The sequence below is a fragment of the Tupaia chinensis genome, unplaced genomic scaffold (assembly GCF_000334495.1).
Source record: "Tupaia chinensis unplaced genomic scaffold, TupChi_1.0 Scaffold000088_1, whole genome shotgun sequence".
Classification (NCBI taxonomy): domain Eukaryota; kingdom Metazoa; phylum Chordata; class Mammalia; order Scandentia; family Tupaiidae; genus Tupaia; species Tupaia belangeri.
The window spans coordinates 3,123,410-3,143,198 of NW_006159550.1; the positions used below are offsets into that span (position 1 = coordinate 3,123,410).

The 19,789-nt window shown below is 38.8% G+C and overlaps 1 protein-coding gene across 1 annotated transcript in view; it reads right to left on the reverse strand.

Annotated features, from left to right (window-relative positions):
- Positions 1 to 19,789, reverse strand: part of SUGCT (succinyl-CoA:glutarate-CoA transferase) — a gene marked incomplete at its 5' end in the record, with an annotated part of 825,119 nt that overhangs the window by 782,678 nt on the left and 22,652 nt on the right. Inside the window, 3 exon segments of the mRNA XM_014585757.2 lie at positions 1,173 to 1,293; positions 9,506 to 9,556; positions 10,070 to 10,155. Of these exon segments, the coding sequence (XP_014441243.1) occupies positions 1,173 to 1,293; positions 9,506 to 9,556; positions 10,070 to 10,155 (258 nt within the window).

Below are 19,789 nucleotides of genomic sequence, written 5' to 3' on the forward strand. Positions count from 1 at the left end.
CTGAATAGTATTCCATTGAGTATATGTGCCACAGTTTTTCTATCCATTCATCAGTTCGTGGGCATTTCAGTTGTTTCCATGTCAGGGAAAGAACATTTACCAAATACAAGAATGTACAGATGGGTTGTTTCCATGTCAGGGAAAGAACATTTAACAAATAAAGAATATATAGTTCTCTGTTGAAAATTATATATATGGTAATATCTTTAATTTGATTACCACACACTGCATATATGCTTTGAAAAACAATATGATATTCTACAAAGATGTACAATGATTGGGGGCCAGTGGGTAGCATCGTGGTTAGGGCATTGGACTCCCATATGGCTGTTCACAGTTCAAGTCTCAGACCTGAAGGCTTGCTTTCTCATTCTCTCTCTCTCTCTCTCTCTCTCTCTCTCTCGTGAGTGCATGGTCCTTGTAGCAAATTTTTAAAAAATAAAATATATAAATAAAATTAAGTAAATAATTTTTTAAATGCACAATGATTAAACGTAAACAAGAAATCATAAATTTTAAAGAGGTTTTTGCCTTAGAGTACATGCATTTGCCAGAGAGACAGAGACAGTGAGAAGGAAAGTAAGAAATCACCCCACAGAGGGAATGGTCACACAATACCTCCTCCTCCATTCTCCTCAAGAGATCCTAGGCACACACGAGCGTGCACACACACACACACACACACCCACACCCAGTGTGATTTTCAAGCCATTGTGTCCAGGAATCAAACTGGGTGTCCAGTAATGTAACTGCTATACCATCTGCTGGCCTCAAAAATCATAAAATTTAAAAAAATAAAGCCAATTAATACCTCGCCTCTAATTCACCTATGTATGAGTTAATAACAGCATTATTAAATTATAAATTTTATTAAACAAGTTATTTTAAGAATACTACCAAAAGATATTACATATTTAAAATATCAATATAAAAAATGAATAAATTAAAGACAGATAAATCAAAGTAGAAATACAACTAACCAATAATTTTATAAAAACGTTCATTTAGATTGGCATTCCTTAGTAGTCAATGTTTAGCAACCTAAATAGTTAGGGAGAGGAAACCTAAATTACTTCAAGAAAACCAATGCCAGCAAGAAGTTTCTTATAAAAACAAGAAAACACAGAAATTTTAAAAATCTACTCACTAAAGAGAGAGTGGGGTTGAAATACCTGTAATGGAACAATAGATGATGTGAGGAGCAATCTTGTCTATATCTTCATATCCCAGGCCCAGTGCAGACAGTTTGCCAGGGACATAATTTTCCACAAATACATCACAAACAGCTGCAAGCTGAAGGAAGAGGTGAAGACGAGTCAGACTTCTTAATGGACTTCCAAACTTCCAACAAATTCCCACATGATAGAATTTTAATTTTAGTATTCACAATTGATCCTCATTTTCGCAATAATGCAGAAAAATCATAGGACAGAGGAAGTATAATTAGATAAACATTAAAGACCTGCTCAACTACTTGAAGTATTACTGTTGATAAAATAATGGTTATTAATTTTTGTAAATATCTGGTATTAAATTATTTTTCTTCTATTAAATGTAGAAATATCTAGACTACATGGTATGTCCAAATATATTCTCAAGTTCTTGTGTGGGAAAATTATAAGTACATAAACTACAAGAAAAGTATCTTTTAAAACCTTCGCAAGAAAATAAATACAATGTCTTTACTATAGTCCACCCCCTTATGTAATATTCCTTACTATAACATACACTTAATACATGTAAATATGCAGGCCAGCAGGTGGCGTGGTGGTTAAGGTGTTGGACTACTACATGGCTTACCACAGTTCAGAGTCCCAGACCTGGAATCTTGCTTTCTCGCTCGCTCGCGCACTCTCTCTCTCTTTCCCCCTCTTTCTCTGATAAGTGCATATGCCTTATAGCAAGTTTTTAAAATAATAATAATAAATAAAATTGAATAAATAATTCTGTTTTAAAGATTTATTTGTTATTATTATTTATTTTTTAATTTTAACAGAAAAAGAGAGAAAGAAAGGGAAAGTGAGAAAGCAAACCACCAAGTCCAGGAATCGAACCACAGCTGGCCATGAGGGAGTTCAGTGCCCTAACTACCACACCACCTGCTGGCTCCTATAATTATTTTTTAAGAATACATGTAAATATGATTCTGAAATACTTTCACGCTTACAGATGCTTTGTTTCCAAAGAGTTTCAAATGTACTTAATGAGCTATTGTGGTTTTTTTCCTTTCAAACTATTATAGTAAACCAGTAATTGTCAGAAACAAGACCCAGATTTTGATTTCCAGGCCACTGGTACAGGAATTAGAGAACAATAGACCATTATAAACTTATTCTTAATTTTCTTCAATATTTTAAATGTAACTACGTATCTTCTAAAGTCTTTTTTAAAGCCAAAAATTATAGGTCAAGCAGAGAAATTCATTACTTTAATTCTTAAACATATCCAGGTGCCTAATAACTTCAATAAATGATTGTGACTGACATGTTGACTTAGATTTATACATATTCACACACATACAAACTAATAAGAGAATAAGATCCTAAATCCGAAGTTGCAAATTCCTTTCTATAAAGTATCAAATAGTGAATAGTTTAGGTTTTATAGGCACATACGTTTTCAGTCACATATTCTTTATTTGTCTTTAACAATGAGCTAAAAATACAAAATCTAAAATGTATTTTTAGTCCATTGGCCATATAAAAACATGCCTGACATGGCCCCATAGTTTGCCAACCTCTGCTCTAGATGGAAAAAGCTGAATTCATGTAAACTTTAAATGTAACCACGTAAATAAAGTGGTTTTCTGCTATCCTTTCACTAAATTTGGTGTGTTTATATAAAACTCCCTGACTTAATAATAAGGGAGAGTGGAGTTCATCTAAGGAGGTGCCTCGAGGAAATAAGCCGTCATCCTCCAGAGCCCTTGAAATGGGTACCAGAGGCCCAGGTGATCATTTCTCAGGAGAGACATGATAAATATATTAAGATTTGGGACAGAAATAGAAAGGTTTTCAAGTCTCAAGTCATACAGGCCTCCTTTCCAAATTTCAGATGCCAAATGAACAACGGGGCTACTTCTCATGTAGGCAATTCCATTCAGCATGCTCCAGGGAGAGCCCCAATAGGGATGCATTTATTAAGGGACTGTGAAAAGTTTACAGAAAATAATATGAAAGCATGAAGCAAAAAGTTTCGAAACCTATGCATAGTTTTTTTATAATACACATTTTCTGTGAACTTTTTGAATATCCCACATATTTGTAATTAATAATTCCTACCAAGTATTGCTTGGGGATTCAGTGGACACGTTTCAATGCTAAGTAAAATTCAAACCTCAGGGACCAGGCAGTGGCATTGTGGTGACACAATGGACCCACGTGGGAAAGGTTCAGGGTTTGCTTCCTGGGACCTCCGTGAGCATACTGGGTGCACCTCCTCACGGCCAGGAGCCCAGCCAGGGGAAACTGGGTGTGCATCATGGCATGAAGACTCTGTTGGAGGTGCCTGCCTCTCCCTCTCTATTTCTGTCTACCTCATGGATTAAATAAACTATTTTTAAAAATATAAACCAGTATCTCTTAATTTATTCTAATTTTTCTGAGCTTCTATTACTTACGAAGCACTCCTGCAGAAACTAAACAAAAGAAATTATGTCTAATAGATCTAGGCTTCTACACTGTCATCTCTCTGTTGCATCTATTCTTCATAGTGTCTAATACAGCACCTTATGCATACAGCATTTAATAAATTACTTTTAATTTTAAAAATCTTCTGGAGCCACCTCAAAAAAGTGAAACAGCCACAGCAATGCTATTCCTAGGTATATACCCAAAAGAATTGAAAACAGGGACATAGATACTTGTATGTGCATCACCCACAACAGCCAAAAGATGGAACATCACAAGTGTCCATCAACAGATGAACGTATTCATCAATAAAGCAGAACATTATTAAGCTATAAACAGGAATGAGGTTCTAATACATGATAGATTTTTACTGACAAAGATGCTTAGTGGATGGCATCATGGTTATGTCACTGGACTCTCATGTAGTCAACTGCAGTTCGAGTTCCAGACTCAGCAACTTAAAACTCACACCCGGCACATGTACATGCGTGCCCAAGGTTCTGAGAGGAGAATGGAGAAAAAGGGATTGCAGTGTGGCCATTCCCCCTGGAGGGTGATTTCTCGCTTCTGTCTCTGTCTCTGTCTCTCCAGCGAGTGCATGCACTCGATAGCAAAAATTTATCCTTAAAAAAATAGATGCTCAGTGTTTTTTTATGATTAGCCAAGAAGTCAGTATGTATGCATTATGATATTTATTATTAAAATATTTCTGGAAATGAGGTATGGTAGAAATTTTTTTCCATTTTATGAACATTTACTATAAGTAAAAATGTACTAGCCACTCTTTAAATTCTAATTCTTTATTTTTCTCTTTTTTTTTTTCAATTGTTTCATTTTTTTCCAGAGGGTGCAAGCACTCATTGGACAGATAAAGTAAGCAAGTATCCTTCACGGGAAATGGTCAAACCACAATCCCTTCTCCATTTCTCCCTCCTTTAGGGCTTTTGGGAACAAACACACAGGTGTCCAGAAAGTTTCTCAAGTTGCTGGGTCCAGGACTCAAACCATGCAGTCAGTCATGTGCAATCCAGCCTTCACAAATGCCTGCCATAGGTTGGCACATGATTCTTAGTGAGTCTGTCATCCAATATACTCTTTCTCCCTTTCTATTTCAGGACATTGACACCTTTCAAGATCGCGTATGTTCCTCATAGCTTTCAGTAAGTCATTCATAAAAATTCTTTTCTTTTTAAAAATTATGTATTTATTTAATTCCATTTGTTGTTATTATTTTTTAATTTGACTGACAGAGACAAAGAAAGAGAAAGGGAAAGCAAGAAAGAAAGCCGCCTGGTCCAGGACTCTAACCACAGTCAACCATATAGAAATCAAGTGCCTTTAACCACCACGCCACCTGCTGGCCCCGTTCATAAAAATTCTAAACGGAACAGTCTTATAGAAATCAGAGCCACAGAAAAACTCCTGTGAACGAACAGATTTATTAATATAGAAATTATAACTCCAGCTGCTCCAGCATCATCATTTCCACACTGTAAGCACTATACCGACCACCTGCTTCAGTGGAGACCACGTTTAGTGCATTTCCTTAACTCAAGGCTCTCCTAGGAAATAAAGTGAGGGGAAAAAGACTTGCTCCTACTTACACTGTTCACAATTATACATCTCTTCCTTATGTGGGTGCTCACAAATCACTTCACAGTCTATTCTAGAACCTTGCCCAGAAAAAAAAAAGCAAGCACGATTTTATGTGAGTTAAAAAAATTCTCCATCATTTCGTTTTTGAAAGAGAAACGAATCTTTCTTCCAGTCAAAGAGGAAATGAGATCTCAAAGCAATTTGAACAGATAGTGCCTAATTCTGAGTTCATCACTAGATATAACTGAGGAACAGACTAGGTCAGGAAGATAGGAAACAGAGGGTAAAGAGATGATAATAATTAAACCATATTTGTGAGGAAAATAATCATAAAATTATTTTAAAACGATACGTAAAGAATGTCCTTGGGACCAGCAGATGGCATAATGGTTACATCGCTTGACTCCCACTTAGTTGGCTGTATGTAGTTCGAGTCCCGGACCCACTGGCTTGAAACTCATACTGGGTACATGATGTGCATGTCCAAAATCCTGAGAGGGATGGAGGAGAAGGGATTGCAGCATGGACATCCCCCCCTCCGGGGGTGATTTCTCGCCTTTTGTCTCTCTCTGTCTCCCTGACGAGCATATGGGCCTTATCAGAAAAATACTCAAAAAAAAAAAAAAAGAATATCCTAATTCTTAGGAGATATAGTCTGAAGGATTTAAGGGCAGTTCCATGGAACTGAAAGGAGAAGTAAGAAATGGCTATCTTCCACTTATTTTCAAATGGTTAAAACATACTCATCACATGTATACAAGCAAATATAGCAAAATGCTAAAATTGTTTTATCTGGGCATAAGATAAATGGGAGTTCATTAATTATTCAATCAACTTTACTACATGGTTTAATTTTTCATAATAAAATGTTGGAGGAAAATAAAACCAATGGCATTGCTCTGCTGACTATCAGACACACCCATAGGGGATATCCTGTTAATTAGCACAGAGAATGACTCGGAATGTAGGATGGCACATGTTCAGAGTGACCGAATCGCATGGCCACACCGGGCATCACGTAGGTTTTCCTTTCACCCCACCTGTTCAGGTTAACGAGGCAGACAAAGCACTCATACGTTCTGGAGCTCTCACGTACCTTGCTGACTGCCCTGTAGAATACTGCAGAACCATTTCTATAAACTAGATTTATGATATTAGTAAACATGACCACCAAAGTCTGCATCCAGAGGTTGTTTTGCTACTCTTGCAGTCAAACAAAAAAATCCAAGCCAGGATAGTATAAAAACAAAGAAAATAACTTTTTTCCACAGACAGTAAGATAGTAATTTATGAATAACTAGCTAAATGCAAAAGACATAATAATGTCCCCCAGACTATTAAGTTTAATTGGAGTAAAACGCACTTCATCATGATCAGACTTGAAAAGAAATCAAGCCCACAATAAAAGGGGTGTTTTTGATTCTGCTTTTGTTTCTGTTTTTATTTTTGTTTTGCTAGAAGGTGAAAGTGCTCACCAGAGACAGAAAGAGAGAGAGAGGAGAAAGTACATCCCATGGTGAATGCTCACACCCAATCCTTCTCCACCATCTCTCCCTCCTTTCAAGATTTTGGGCACAAACACACACATACCAGGTATATTTCTCAAGTCACCAGGTCCAGGACTCCAACCACACGTGGGTTATATGGGATCCAGCTGCCTTAACAACCAGATCATGGAGTTGGCCCAAAACTTTAATTTTAAATTGTTACAATCTGGTATAGGATACTAGCAGAATCTAAGGAGAGAGGAAGAAAGCACCACCAATTCATTTATTTGGTGAGAGTTACACAGGCAGGCCTAAAATATCCATGTGTACACTGATGTCTCAGAAGCATCAGTTCTGAACTCCACCCAACACTGGCCCTCTACAGAGCCCTAATGAAAGTAAAGTGTTTGTTAAATTAAATCTGAAATGTTGACTCAGTATAAAATATCAGCATGTTATGACCTGGAAGCAAAGAAAAAGAACTGTGAACACCGAAGACGGAACTGAGAAACACAGAACAGAAAGAGAAGCACTGAGGAAAAAAACAATCTTCTGGATAAAAATAGTAATAACTGCTGGGGAGGAAAAAAGAATCTAAAAAGGGGCCTGACAAGGAAGGCTGTGTGAGTTAGGTCCAAGGGGAGAGTAGGAACTACAGGAACACAGAGCAGACTGACAATAATGGAGAAAAATTTAGAAAAATCAAACTAAGTTTCAACTGGAAGGAAAAAACAAATGAACCTAGCTATGCTACGGAAAATACTTGGGAAAGCAGGGTGATAAGATCAGGCCAATTTTTCAAGCATTGGGTTTAAAATACATCTAGTAAACAAAAATTCTAAATTTGTTGGATTGATCCGGTAGAACCAAGAAGATTGTCACTGATTCTGGTCTTCATAATTAAAAGAATTTCTCTTTCAATCACCAAGATAGATAAGGTAGCTATGCAGAAATGAAGCTAAAGTTGATGCTTTGGTAAATAAACAAAATCTGAGACTAAGCTTGCTAATCAAATTAGACTGCAAACCTTAACAAGGATGACATTATCTCACATAACTCTAACTTCATGTGCATCAGGAAGTAGTCATAGCTAATACCCAGAGTGCTAGCAATGTGACAGGCGCTTTTCTAGACATTTTACACATATAACTCAAGTTTAACAACAACCGTAGGAGGTATATACTATTATTATCCTGTTTACCAGTGAGAAAGTCAAAGTACAAAGAAATTAAGAAATTTGCCTGTGGACATACAGTAAACAAAGGAGATAAGATTCAAATATCACAAGAAAGGGGACCAGTAGATGACATAATGGTTGTGTTGCAGGACTCCCACGTAGTTGATCATGGTTTGAGTCTCAGACCCAGCGGCTTAAAACTCATGCCAGGCACATGTGCATGTGTGCTCAAAATACCAACAAAAGAAAAGAAGAGATGTAGCATGACCATCCCCCCAGGGGGTGATTTCCTGTTTTCTGTGTCTCCAGAGAGCACAGGTGCCCTATAGCAAAAATCTCTCTAAAAACAAACAAATATCACAAGAAGGTATATACCCTTAACCATTACGCCATCTTGCCCCCACAAAGAAAGATGTGAGATCAAGACTGGATATACTGGTCATCTGAGCAAATGTTAGAAAATTTAACTAAATTTAAATTTATCAAAGCTTATTTGAGCAAAGAATTGTTCATAAATCAGGTGGCACTCAGAGCTAGGAGAGCTTCAAAGTTCTGACTAGCAACGTGGGCAGACCATATTCATGGACAGAAAGAGTAAGTGGCAACATTGGTTACAGCCTGGCGTTTGCCTTATGTGGACCTGATCTGATCAGCTGGCAGCCTGTGACTGAAGCTCAGTTGCTGTGATTGACTGACACACTGCCATCTTTTAAGAATATATAATTTAGGATGCAGTTTGTTTACATACTAAGTTAGATTGTAGTTCACTACATGAAGAGGCCAAATTTAATTTAATTTAATACTAGCTATGTAATATTTGGAGCATCACTTACACCCCATGAGAATCAATTCCCTCCCAAAAAGATTCTAATATTTCATCTATTTTTTAAAGATTTGTTTATTTAATTTTATTTATTCATTGATTTATTTTAATTTGAACACAGCGAGAGAGTGAGAGAGAAAGAGAAAGTGAGAAAGCAAGCCAGCAGGTTTGGGACTCGAACCATGGTCAGCCATGTGGGAATGTCCAGCACCTTAGCCACCACACTACCTGCTGGTCCCTATTTCGTCTTTTTTTTTTTTAATCTATTTTTTTAACATTTTATTTATTCATTTATTTTCATTTGACCAGATAAAGACAGACACACAGAGAGAAGGAAAGGGAGAGAGCAAGCCACCAGGTCCAGGAATCAAACAGTGGTCGGTCATGTGGGAGTGTCCAGTGCCCTAACCACCACGTCACCTGCTGGCCCCCTATTTCATCTACTAATAGAAGGAAAACTCTGAAGATTAGAAGAAATAATGTAAATAAAGTGCCTAATCCCAGGATCTGAGGCAAAGAAGGCACTCAATCAATAGTAATTAGTGCTATAATTATGTATAATATTATATACATATACATATTACACAAGCCTAAATATATTATACAAAAAATTATAAAGTACATTATACTTATCATAAAAATATAAAAGGCAAGCTTAAATTTTAAATGGCATTTGTAGCAAAATATACAATAGAGTGTCAATGAAATAAAGTTTTAAAAGACTTTTATCCTGATATTCAAATCTCTGATTACAACCTAGGTTATCAGATGGCTTCCATAAAGACTACTGTACCTCTTTGATGATTTTCACTCCTTTTGGATCCTTGATATTAACAGCTATACTCTAGAAAATAAAACATACATACATATATCTCTCTATATATATGTAAGTACTATTGTAAAGGTTTTTCTTATCACTGACGGTTCAACAAGATTCATACTGTACATTCTCCTATTAAAGAACATTTCTTCACGGAGAAATATTTAAATCATTTTCACTGATTTTATTTGCAATTAGGCTATGTTAAGAAGACAGCAAGGACTACAGTAAATGTTTTCCAGTAATAACACCAAGTGTTAAGTGATTCACATTCTCTCTCTCACTCGCTCTCTCTCTTTTTTTTTTTTCAAGAGGGCACACTCATCAAGAAGAGTTTTAAGTTACTTAATAGAGAAGAAAAATCCCAATGGTTTCTATTTATTGACTGGTGAATGAATAAAATTTCACCGTATTTGAAATATTAATTTCATTTATAAAAGTAGAAAGAAAGCAAATAGGCCACAATGGTATCAATATTTTGTTATTAATGAGAGAATTCCACAAAGAAAGCAAAAACAGCAAATACGACATACTTACTTTTTTATTTCGGTTAACACTGAGAAAATATGTACTTTCCGTCCCCACAAATGGTGGCCCCCAGGTTCGTGTATCATCACCAGCTCCTGAAAATGATAATACGAGTTATTAATATTTTCTACATTTTTAAGAATTTCGCCAGAGGGTACACGTGCTTGCCATGAAGAGAGGGGAAAGCACACCACAGTGGGTCGTGGTCATGCCACAGCACCCCTTCCACTTCTCCACCACGTCAGGTTTGGGGCATGCATACACACATGCTCAGCATGTTTCTTTTCTTTTGAGAGGTTTTTGCTATAGGTGTGTGCACTCACCAGAAAGAGAGACAGAGAGACAGAAAGTGAGAAATCAACCCACAGGGGGGATGGCCATGCAGCAATCCCTTCTCCTCCATTCTCATCTCGGGATCTTGGGCACACACGCACACACACCCAGTATGACCCAGTATGAGTTTAAGCTGCCGGGTCCAGAACTCAAACATGGTCAACCACATGGAAGACCAGCAACCTAGCCATTACGCCAACTGCTGGTCCCAATGCTCAGTATGTTTCTAAGTCACTAGGTCTGGGACTCAAACTGCAGTCAGCAATGTGGGATCCAGCTCACTCAACTAGTTGGCTATGAAGCTGGCCCTTAATCTTTAACTTTGAAACATCAGAGTCATTTCAAATCAACAGGCAAATGGACCATACACATTCACAGGACCCTAAACAAGATAATCTCATCCTATCAGAGTCAGCAGCTTAGGGGTGAGCAAGTGGCATGGTGGTTAAGGGCGCTGGACTCCCACATGGTCAAACACAGTTTGAGTCCCAGACCTGATGGCTTGCTTTCTCACTTTCTCTCTCTCTGTCCCTCTCTAGTCAAATTAAAATAAATAATGTTAAATAAAATAATTATTTTTTTAAAAAAAGAATCAGCAGCCTAGTGGGGCTAACGTTGCTTATTATTGTAGAACTGCCCAGGTCCTTATCTCTTCATGTTAATTTTTTTTTTTTTTTGGAGAGGTTTTTTTTTTGCTATAGGGCGCGTGCGCTCGCTAGATAGACAGAGAGAGACAGAGAGACAGAAAGCGAGAAATCACCACCACCACCTCCTCCATTCTCCTTTCAGGATCTTGGGCACGCATGCACACGTACCCGGCGTGAGTTTAAGACACCAGGTCCGGGACTCGAACCGTGGTCGACTATGTGGGAGTCCAGCGACATAGCCATTACGCCAACTGCTGGCCCCTGTTCATGTTAATTATTAAAGTCTACTCTTAAAAGTCAAAATCCAGAAGGAAATATCCTACATCAAGTCTCTGAATTTAAAAAATAGAAAATTTCAGAGTGAAAAATTATTCTCAGTTTTTGACAAGTAACTCAGTCAGCTTTTTCAGCGTTTCTTGGCATTGAACATACAAAGAAAATGTTAACAGTGAAAGAATTTTGCTACCTACAAATTTTTATTCATATATTCACTCATTCATTCCATGAACAAGGGAGACATTGATAAAAAATAAAGAGACATACAGAGAGATAGCAGTCCCATCAGGGTCCTGACACTGCATCTCAACCCCAGCTTCTGCCAGCCCCAGGTCATGAACACCACAGGCGGTATGCTCAGGGAGGTCCCTGGACACAAACCTGGAACCCTCCTATGTGGGTCTGCAATTGCAGAGCATCATGTTGTTACCCTTGCAACATTGTCTAAATATAATGCAAATTTAAATAACACCAAAACACAATTTACATCAGAGTAATGATGTGAGGGGCCAGCCTGTGGTTTGGTGGTTAAGGTGGCTCAATCTTGCTGATTATATGGTTTGAGTCCCTGACCAGGCAGCTTGTAAAACACACCACATGTATGTGCGTGTATGCCCAAAATCCTAAAAGGAGGGAAAGTGGAGGGAAAGGGATTGTAGCATGACAATACCCCATGAGGAGTGCTTTTGCAGACACAATTTTTCCTTTGACAAAAACTGAAAAAAAAAAGAATGACATGAGTTTCTATGACCAAGCAGCACATACAGAGATAGGTATTGAAGAGTGCTTTAAATATTGGGGCCAGCAGGTGGCATGATAGTTAAGGCTCCGGACTCCCACATTGCCAACCACAGATTCAATTCCCAGCCCTTGGCACATGTACATGTGTGCCCAAAGTCTTGAGAGGAGAATAGAGGAGAAGAAATTGCAGTGTGGCCAAGTGATCTCTCACTTTCCCTCTTTCTTACTCTCTCTCTCTCCAGTGAGGCTCACACAAACCTAACAAAAACAAGTATAAACTATTTCAGTATCAATGTATCAGTCAAGGTTCTCCAAAGAAACAGAACCAACAAAATATTTATAAAAAAAGGGATTTATTCTTGAGAGAGAATGGAGGAGAAGGGATTGTGGCATGGCCATGGCTGGGGTGGGGGGGTGATTTTTCACTTTGTGTCTCTCTGTTTCTCTTTGTCTCTCTGGCAAGCACATGCACCCCATGGAAAAATCTCTCTTAAAAAAAAAAGGAATTTATTACAAGAGTTATCTCACACACTTACAAAGCTATGTAAGCTAGAAAAACAGTTGAAAGAATCTGAAGCAGAGAGGCTGGTACAGTTCAGGCTGAAGCCTAAAGGGGGCACTCAGAAAGCTGCAGGTCCAAGTGACCTCAGAGAGCCACTAGTATAAATCCAGAGTCCAGAGGTTAAAGAACTTGGAGTCTGTCTGGTTAGAGAGGCAAAAAGGCCAACAGTCAGCAGAAAGTGTAGAAGTGGAACACAGCACCCACTGGAAGGGTTGAAAGAAGGGGACAGGAGGAAGAAACAAAATCCTGCTTCCTCTGTCCCTATGCTCCCAGATGACTGGGTGATGCCAGCCCACATTGAAGGTGGGTCTTCCTCTCTCAGCCCAGTGACATAACCGCCAATCTTGTCTGTCAACACTCTCACAGATACACTTAGAAATAACATTTCACCAGCCTTTCAACAGCTTCAATCCAGTCCAGCTGACACCCAAAGTTAACCTTCACAAGTAACAGCAATTCCGAAAAGGCAAAATAAGTTACAGAATACCAAATGCCAATAATTTCTTTCTTTCTTTTGTTTTAAAGTTCACATTTCTTTCTTCCATGAGTAAGAGAGAGGGAGAGATGCATCCCCAAAAGGGTCTTCCTGCTATACTCCAACCTCATTCTTAGCTTGCCTGGATCACAGGCACACGCATCCCAGCATGCTCCAGGAGGTCCCAGGACACAATTGCAGGACCTTTCTCATGTGGGCCCAGCTGCCTTAGCACTGCACCACCACCTGGCCCAAAAAAAAATTTTTTTTTGAGAGGTTTTTGCTATAGGGTGCATGCACTCGCCAGACAGACAGAGAGAGACATAGAGACAGAAAGCGAGAAATCACCCCCCGGGGGGATGGTCACACCACAATCCCTTCTCCTCCATTTTCCTCTCGGGATCTTGGGCACGCACGCACATGCGCCCAGCATGAGTTTTAAGCCACCGGGTCCGGGACGCAAACCGCGGTCGACTACGTGGGAGTCCAGCAACATAGCCATTACGCTATCTGCTGGTTCCCCTGGCCCAATAATTTAAAATAATATTTTAGAATAAAATTTTAGTCTTCTAGGTCTTGCTTCAAAGTAAAAGTCGAAAAACAACAATAACAGCAACAACAACAAAAAAAAAAACAGGATATTTTATTGTGACCATATACTCAAGTAATTCTGAAATGCATAATGTTTGATTCAAAGACAACATTACCAAATTACAGAAAAATGTTTTCTATGCACAAAAAGCAATTGGTCAAGGACATAGATAGAACATAGAAAATGAATTAATAATTAAATGGCACAAAATAGTATTACTTAAATTAAGATATTTTTCTTTTTGAGCGGTTTCTGCTATAGGGCATGTGTGTTTGCTGGAGAGACAGAAAGAGACAGAGAGACTGAAAGCAAGAAATCCCCCCCCAGAGGAGAGACTCAAACTGCAGTCAGCCATGTGGGAGTCCAGAGACACAACCATTACTCCATCTTTAAGTTAAGATTTTAATAATATTAAATGCAGCCAAATATTGATATAAGAAACTAATCACTAAAGAGGTAATTATAATTAAAATATTCATTACTGGGACCAACAGATGGTATAGTGGTTATGTCACTGGTCTCCCACGTGGCCAATAGCATTTTGAGTCCCAGACCTAGAGCTTTGAAATTCACACCAGGTGCGTGTGTGTATGTGTATGTGTTTGTGTGTTTTGTGTGTGTGTGTGTGTGTGTGTGTGTGTGTGTGTCCCAAATCCCAAGAGAACAGAGCTGAAGGATTGCACCATGGCCATCCCCCCCAGGGGGTGATTTTTCACTTTCTGTCTCTCTGTCTCTCTCTCTCTTTGGCAAGTGCACGCACCCTATAGTAAAAATATCTCTTAAAAAAAAATTCATTACTAGCATTTCCCAAAAAATAATCTGTGAATGCAGGTAAAGTTTTAAACTCTAGTCATTTCAATAATATAATCATTAGCCATTAATCTTTTTGGAGAGGTTTTTGCTATAAGGTGCGTGTGCTCTCCAGAAAGACAGAGAGAGACAGAGAGATAGAAAGTGGAAAAATCACCCCCCAGGGGGGATGGCCATACCGCAATCCCTTCTCTCCCATTCTCCTCTCGGGATCTTGGGCACACATGCACACACGTCCAGCATGAGTTTAAGCCACGGGGTCCGGGACTTGAACCATGGTTGGCTACATGGGAGTTCATAAACATAGCCATTACAATAACAGCTGGTCCCTCGTTAATCTTTCTTTTTTTTATTTTTTTTTCTTTTTTTAAGAGGTTTTTGCCATAGGGCACGTGCGCTAGCAAGACAGAGAGAGACAGAGAGACAGCGAGAAATCCCCCCCCCCACGGGGGATGGCCATGCCACAATCCCTTCTCCTCCATTCTCCTCTCGGAATCTTGGGCACACACGCACACGTGCCTGGCGTGAGTCTAAGCCACTGGGTCCGGGACTCGAACCACTGTCGACTACGTGGGAGTCCAGCGACATAGCCATTACGCTAACTGCTGGTCACCCTCATTAATCTTTACTCACTAAAATTGATTTGAAAAATTAAGTGCTATTCTGTTGGAGAAAAAGGAGGCAAAAAATAAACTCATTTATTTTAAAAAATGAAAAACAATACATAGGACAGAGGAGAAAAGAAACAGCAGTTCTAACTGGATACAAATCAATAATGACAAAAAGCAATAAATGCTAAGTACGAAAAGGAATGGCATATTCAAAACATCAAGGGGAAAATGAACTGTAAGAATCTGAAAAGGCCCAATAGAAATGAGGCGGAGTTTGGGACCAGCAGATAGCATAATGGTTACGCCGCTGGACTCCCACGTAGTCAACTGAAGTTCAAGTCTCAGACCCAGCAGCTTAAACTCCTGCCAGGCATGGGTGTGTGCATGTTCAAGATCCCAAATGAGAATGGAGGAGAAGGGACTGCAGTGTGGTCACCCCAACCCAGCGGCTGATTTCTTGCTTTCCATCTCTCTCTGTCTCTTCAGAGAGTGCCCACACCCTATAGCAAAAATCTCTCTGAAAAAAAAAAAAAAAGAAATGAGTCAGAGTTTAATAAGAAATGTGGCTGTGGGACCAGCAGATGATGCAATAGTTACGTCACTGGATTCCCACATGGCCCACTGTGGTTCAAGTCCCAGATCTGGTGGCTTCAAACTCAGGCCAGGCACATGTGCGTACATGCCCAAAATCTCCCTATCCTCAAATCTCTGCCTAGTGGGAACAATTACAGAATTTCAGTGTCATCATTTACTGCCTTTCTCAGCCCACATTCCTCATTCAGGTCCCCTCTCTGATCCTGCTAACATATAAATTACTTCTACTGACTGGCTAAGTCTACAAACTGAAGAAAAAAGTATATTTAATTTTAATGTGCTTTGGGGCTGGCAGGTGGTATAGTGATTAAGGCACTGGACTCCCCACATGGCCAACTGTGGTTCAAGTCCTGGACCTGGTGGCTTCCTTTCTCACATTCCTTCTGTGTCTCTGTCTGTAGTTCTGTGGTCAAATTAAATAACAATAATAATAATAATAATAAATTAAATTAAATAATTCTTAAAAGAAAAAAATTATTCTTTCTTAAATTTTATTGTGCTTTAATTACACAATAAGGACAATTTAAGTCCTGAGTCATAAAACTATAGGCAATGTTGAATCAAAGAACTGGAGAAGTGGACATAAAAATACACTAGTTCTCCACAAAAACTTGAGAATGCTACCAGGTTGCTTTTAAGGAAAGTTCTACTTGTAACAGGGGCCTACTTGAGCCATATTGACTCCATCTTGTTAACTCAAAAATTGTTTTTCTCTCAGCTTGATACTCTTTGTTTGGGACTTTTCACAGGAACTCCAAAGAAGCAAATGATCAACCTGGAGCTTGAAATCGAGGGACATTCTACTCCAGACACAAGCTGAAACTCCTCTCTAAAAGATGAATAATTTTATTATACCCTTAACTAAAACTGAAACTCCTGTCTCAAAAACAAATCACTTGATTGTGCCCCCACCCCAGCTAAAAATTAACATGTCCATTTCCTTTGGGGTATGATTTTGTGCTTTCCCTCTCTGTCTCTCACTGGTGAGGACCATGCCCTATGGGGGTGGGGCAACTTAAAAAAATATTGAACTTGACCTATGCTTGTTTGTAGATACCTGCTTGGCCCATAGCATATCTTTTACCCTATAAAAGCACCTGTAGGCTGACTGACCAGTCACAGATACTCTTATATGTCTTCCCATACACTGTAATAAATTCTCCTTTCCGCACTCATCCACATATTGCCTTTCTGCATTTTGTTGAGCAGTGAAGGGTAGGACCCGTTTCAGGTTTCTAGACCAGGGCATAGGCTCCTTGTCCAACGACGTACTAAGTAACTTTTTCTTATACCCATGTTGAACAACTATACCCAAAATTCCAAACCATTTAATATATGGTCAATATAACCATTTGATAGTAGTGAACATTAAAATGTCAGCCCAGCCTTGGTACTGCACATTGGTTGAAGCTACTCCTCACAGGCTCAGGCCACATGGGAGGCCTGGATTCAATTTCAGTCTACTCTAAAAACCTCAGACAAGATCCCACATTTGTTTTCCCTGCCACTTGAGAGGCTAAGGAAGAATTGTGAGCTTGAAGCTAGCCTGGGCAACATAGTGAGATGCTGTTTAAAAAAGATTTGGACATTATGGGACATGCCTATAGTTCCAACTACTCAGGAAGCTGAGGCAGGAGGATCGTGACATAGTAAGACCCTGTCCCCTATAAAAAATGTACTATTTGGGAAGATTAAGGGAAAAAGTCAGAGTAAGCAGTTAAAAAAAGTTAAACAATAAGCATTTGCTAGGAACAAAGCTTTATGATAAGTGTTTGGTGATGGACTTAATAAAGGTTTAGACAAAGAAAGAACTAAATATACAAAGGAGAAATAGGTCTAGGTAAATAGGGGATAAGATTTTTTTAATTAATATATACATTAGCCTAGTAGCCAACTGAAATAGCAAGAGAAATTAGATTGAATGCTCTATCTATAAATGGAAAACACAGGAACCAATGTTTGCAAACAGGAATGCTGTGATGTTGAAATCAAATGGCAATGTGAAAATTAGATGCTCTGAAGAAGCTGGGATGGAAAGATGTTCATCCAGAAAGCCAACTAGGATGTAAACATTCTTTAGCATGTACCCAGCAATAACCAAAAGCATGAACATCACTGACTAGATAAACGAAGCAGTATCTCTGGGAGCAAGACTCCCAGACACTTCTAGCACTGGAGAGTGATAATCACAGGCTCAGAATACGATACAATAGGATATAACACAATATGCAATATTCTACATGCTGATCAGAGAATCTTTTGCTCACTGCTTTGGCCTCCTAAAAAGATCTATATTGAGACCAGCAGATGGTGAAATGGTTGTGTCACTGAATTTCCCCATAGTCAACCACAGTTTGAGTCCGAACCCAGCAACTTATAATTCAGGCCAAGCACATGTGCATGCATGCCCAAAATCCCAAGAGAATTGAGAAGGTATTGCAACATGGCCATCCCTCCTAGGGGGTGATTTTTCACTTTCTGCCTCTCTGTTTCTCTCTGACTTTCCTAGAGAGACACATACACCCTATAGCAAAAATCTCTCTACAAAAAAAAAAAAAAAAAAAAAATCTTTGTTAAGGAATCAAATCTTCCACATTGGTTATTTTACTTTATAGGGCTTATCGTGTATGGTAAATTACCAAATTTAAATAATTATATATAAGTCTCTTTTGAATCTTACAAACATGCCCATACTTTTCAGTACTAGACTGTTATCAGTAATTTGGCCATTCTCAATATCCCAGACCCATAAAGATCAGATCCTGAAGCATAAGCACTATTCATTTTTTTAAAAAACAAGCTCTTTATAGAATGATATAGAGGACATAAAAAACATGGACGATGCCCTGGAAGTACTTGCTGGAGAAAAAGGGCACACAACAATGGCTCTTTTCTAAGCAACTTTATCAATACCAGCTTTGAGTCCCAGATCCGATGGCTTAAACTCACGCCGGGCACATGTGCGTTCGTGCCCAAGATCCCGAGAGGAGAATGGAGGAGAAGGGATTGCGGCATGGCCATCCCCCCGGGGGTGATTTCTCTCTTTATCACTCTCTGTCTCTGTCTTTCTGGAGAGCGCACGCACCCTATAGCAAAAACCTCTAAAAAAATAAAAGAAAGAAAGAAAGAAAAAGAAAAAAAAATACAGACACAGAAGTGATCTAACTTTAAGAGTTTTGCCCAAAACCTTTAAAAGTATAAAATGTGAAAATGTTTCTCATACTAGAAATAAGAAAGAATGACTGGGGTATTGGGGTTCTTTCTTGAAGGACTTTGTTTTTGTTTTTGTTTTTTTTCTTCTCCCCTTCTATAACCTATTTCTTCTCTTTTATCCTTCCCTTGTCTCTGCCTTCCAAAGGGAAGTCCAGCAGTGAGGGAATGGGGCTAGACTCATTCTAATCTCAGTCTCAACAGAAAGGCTTGCAGGGGGCTAAGAAAGGCCAGGATCAGACCAGAATGCTGAATATTCCTTAGTAGCTATGTGATCTTGAACAAATTGTCTTACCTCTCTGTACCTCAATTTTCTCACCTATAAACTAGAAATAATAACATCAGCCCACTGGGTTTCTGTAAGGATGACATATCTAAAACAGGAAATGCACTTGGAACTACGCTGGCATTGTGATCACTATTATATGTGGCATCCCAGAAGATTTCAGATGTGTGTGAGGAACTGGCTAGATGCCAGCCTTGGCATAGACTAAGAATAAAAAGAAATCATTAGTATAGGTTCAGAAAAATAAGGAATGAGAGAAAATAATCATTTCATTTCAATCCTCTCCTTATTATACTTACAGGTACACTAAACATGAATATGCAAAGAACTACTAAAAATATTTATTAGCTTGTTTCTATGGTTTGTTTGCTTGTTTATTTGATTGTTTTAGAGATAGATTTTTGCTATAGTGCTCATACGCTCACCAGAGAGACAGAGAGAGAGAAAGCAAGAAATCACCCCCTGGGAGGATGGCCACACCACAATCTCTTCTCTTCCTTTCTCCTCCTGGAATTTTGGGCACACATGTACACATGCCCAGAGTGAGTTTCAATCCTCTGGGTCCAGGACTCAACAATGGTTGGCCATGTGG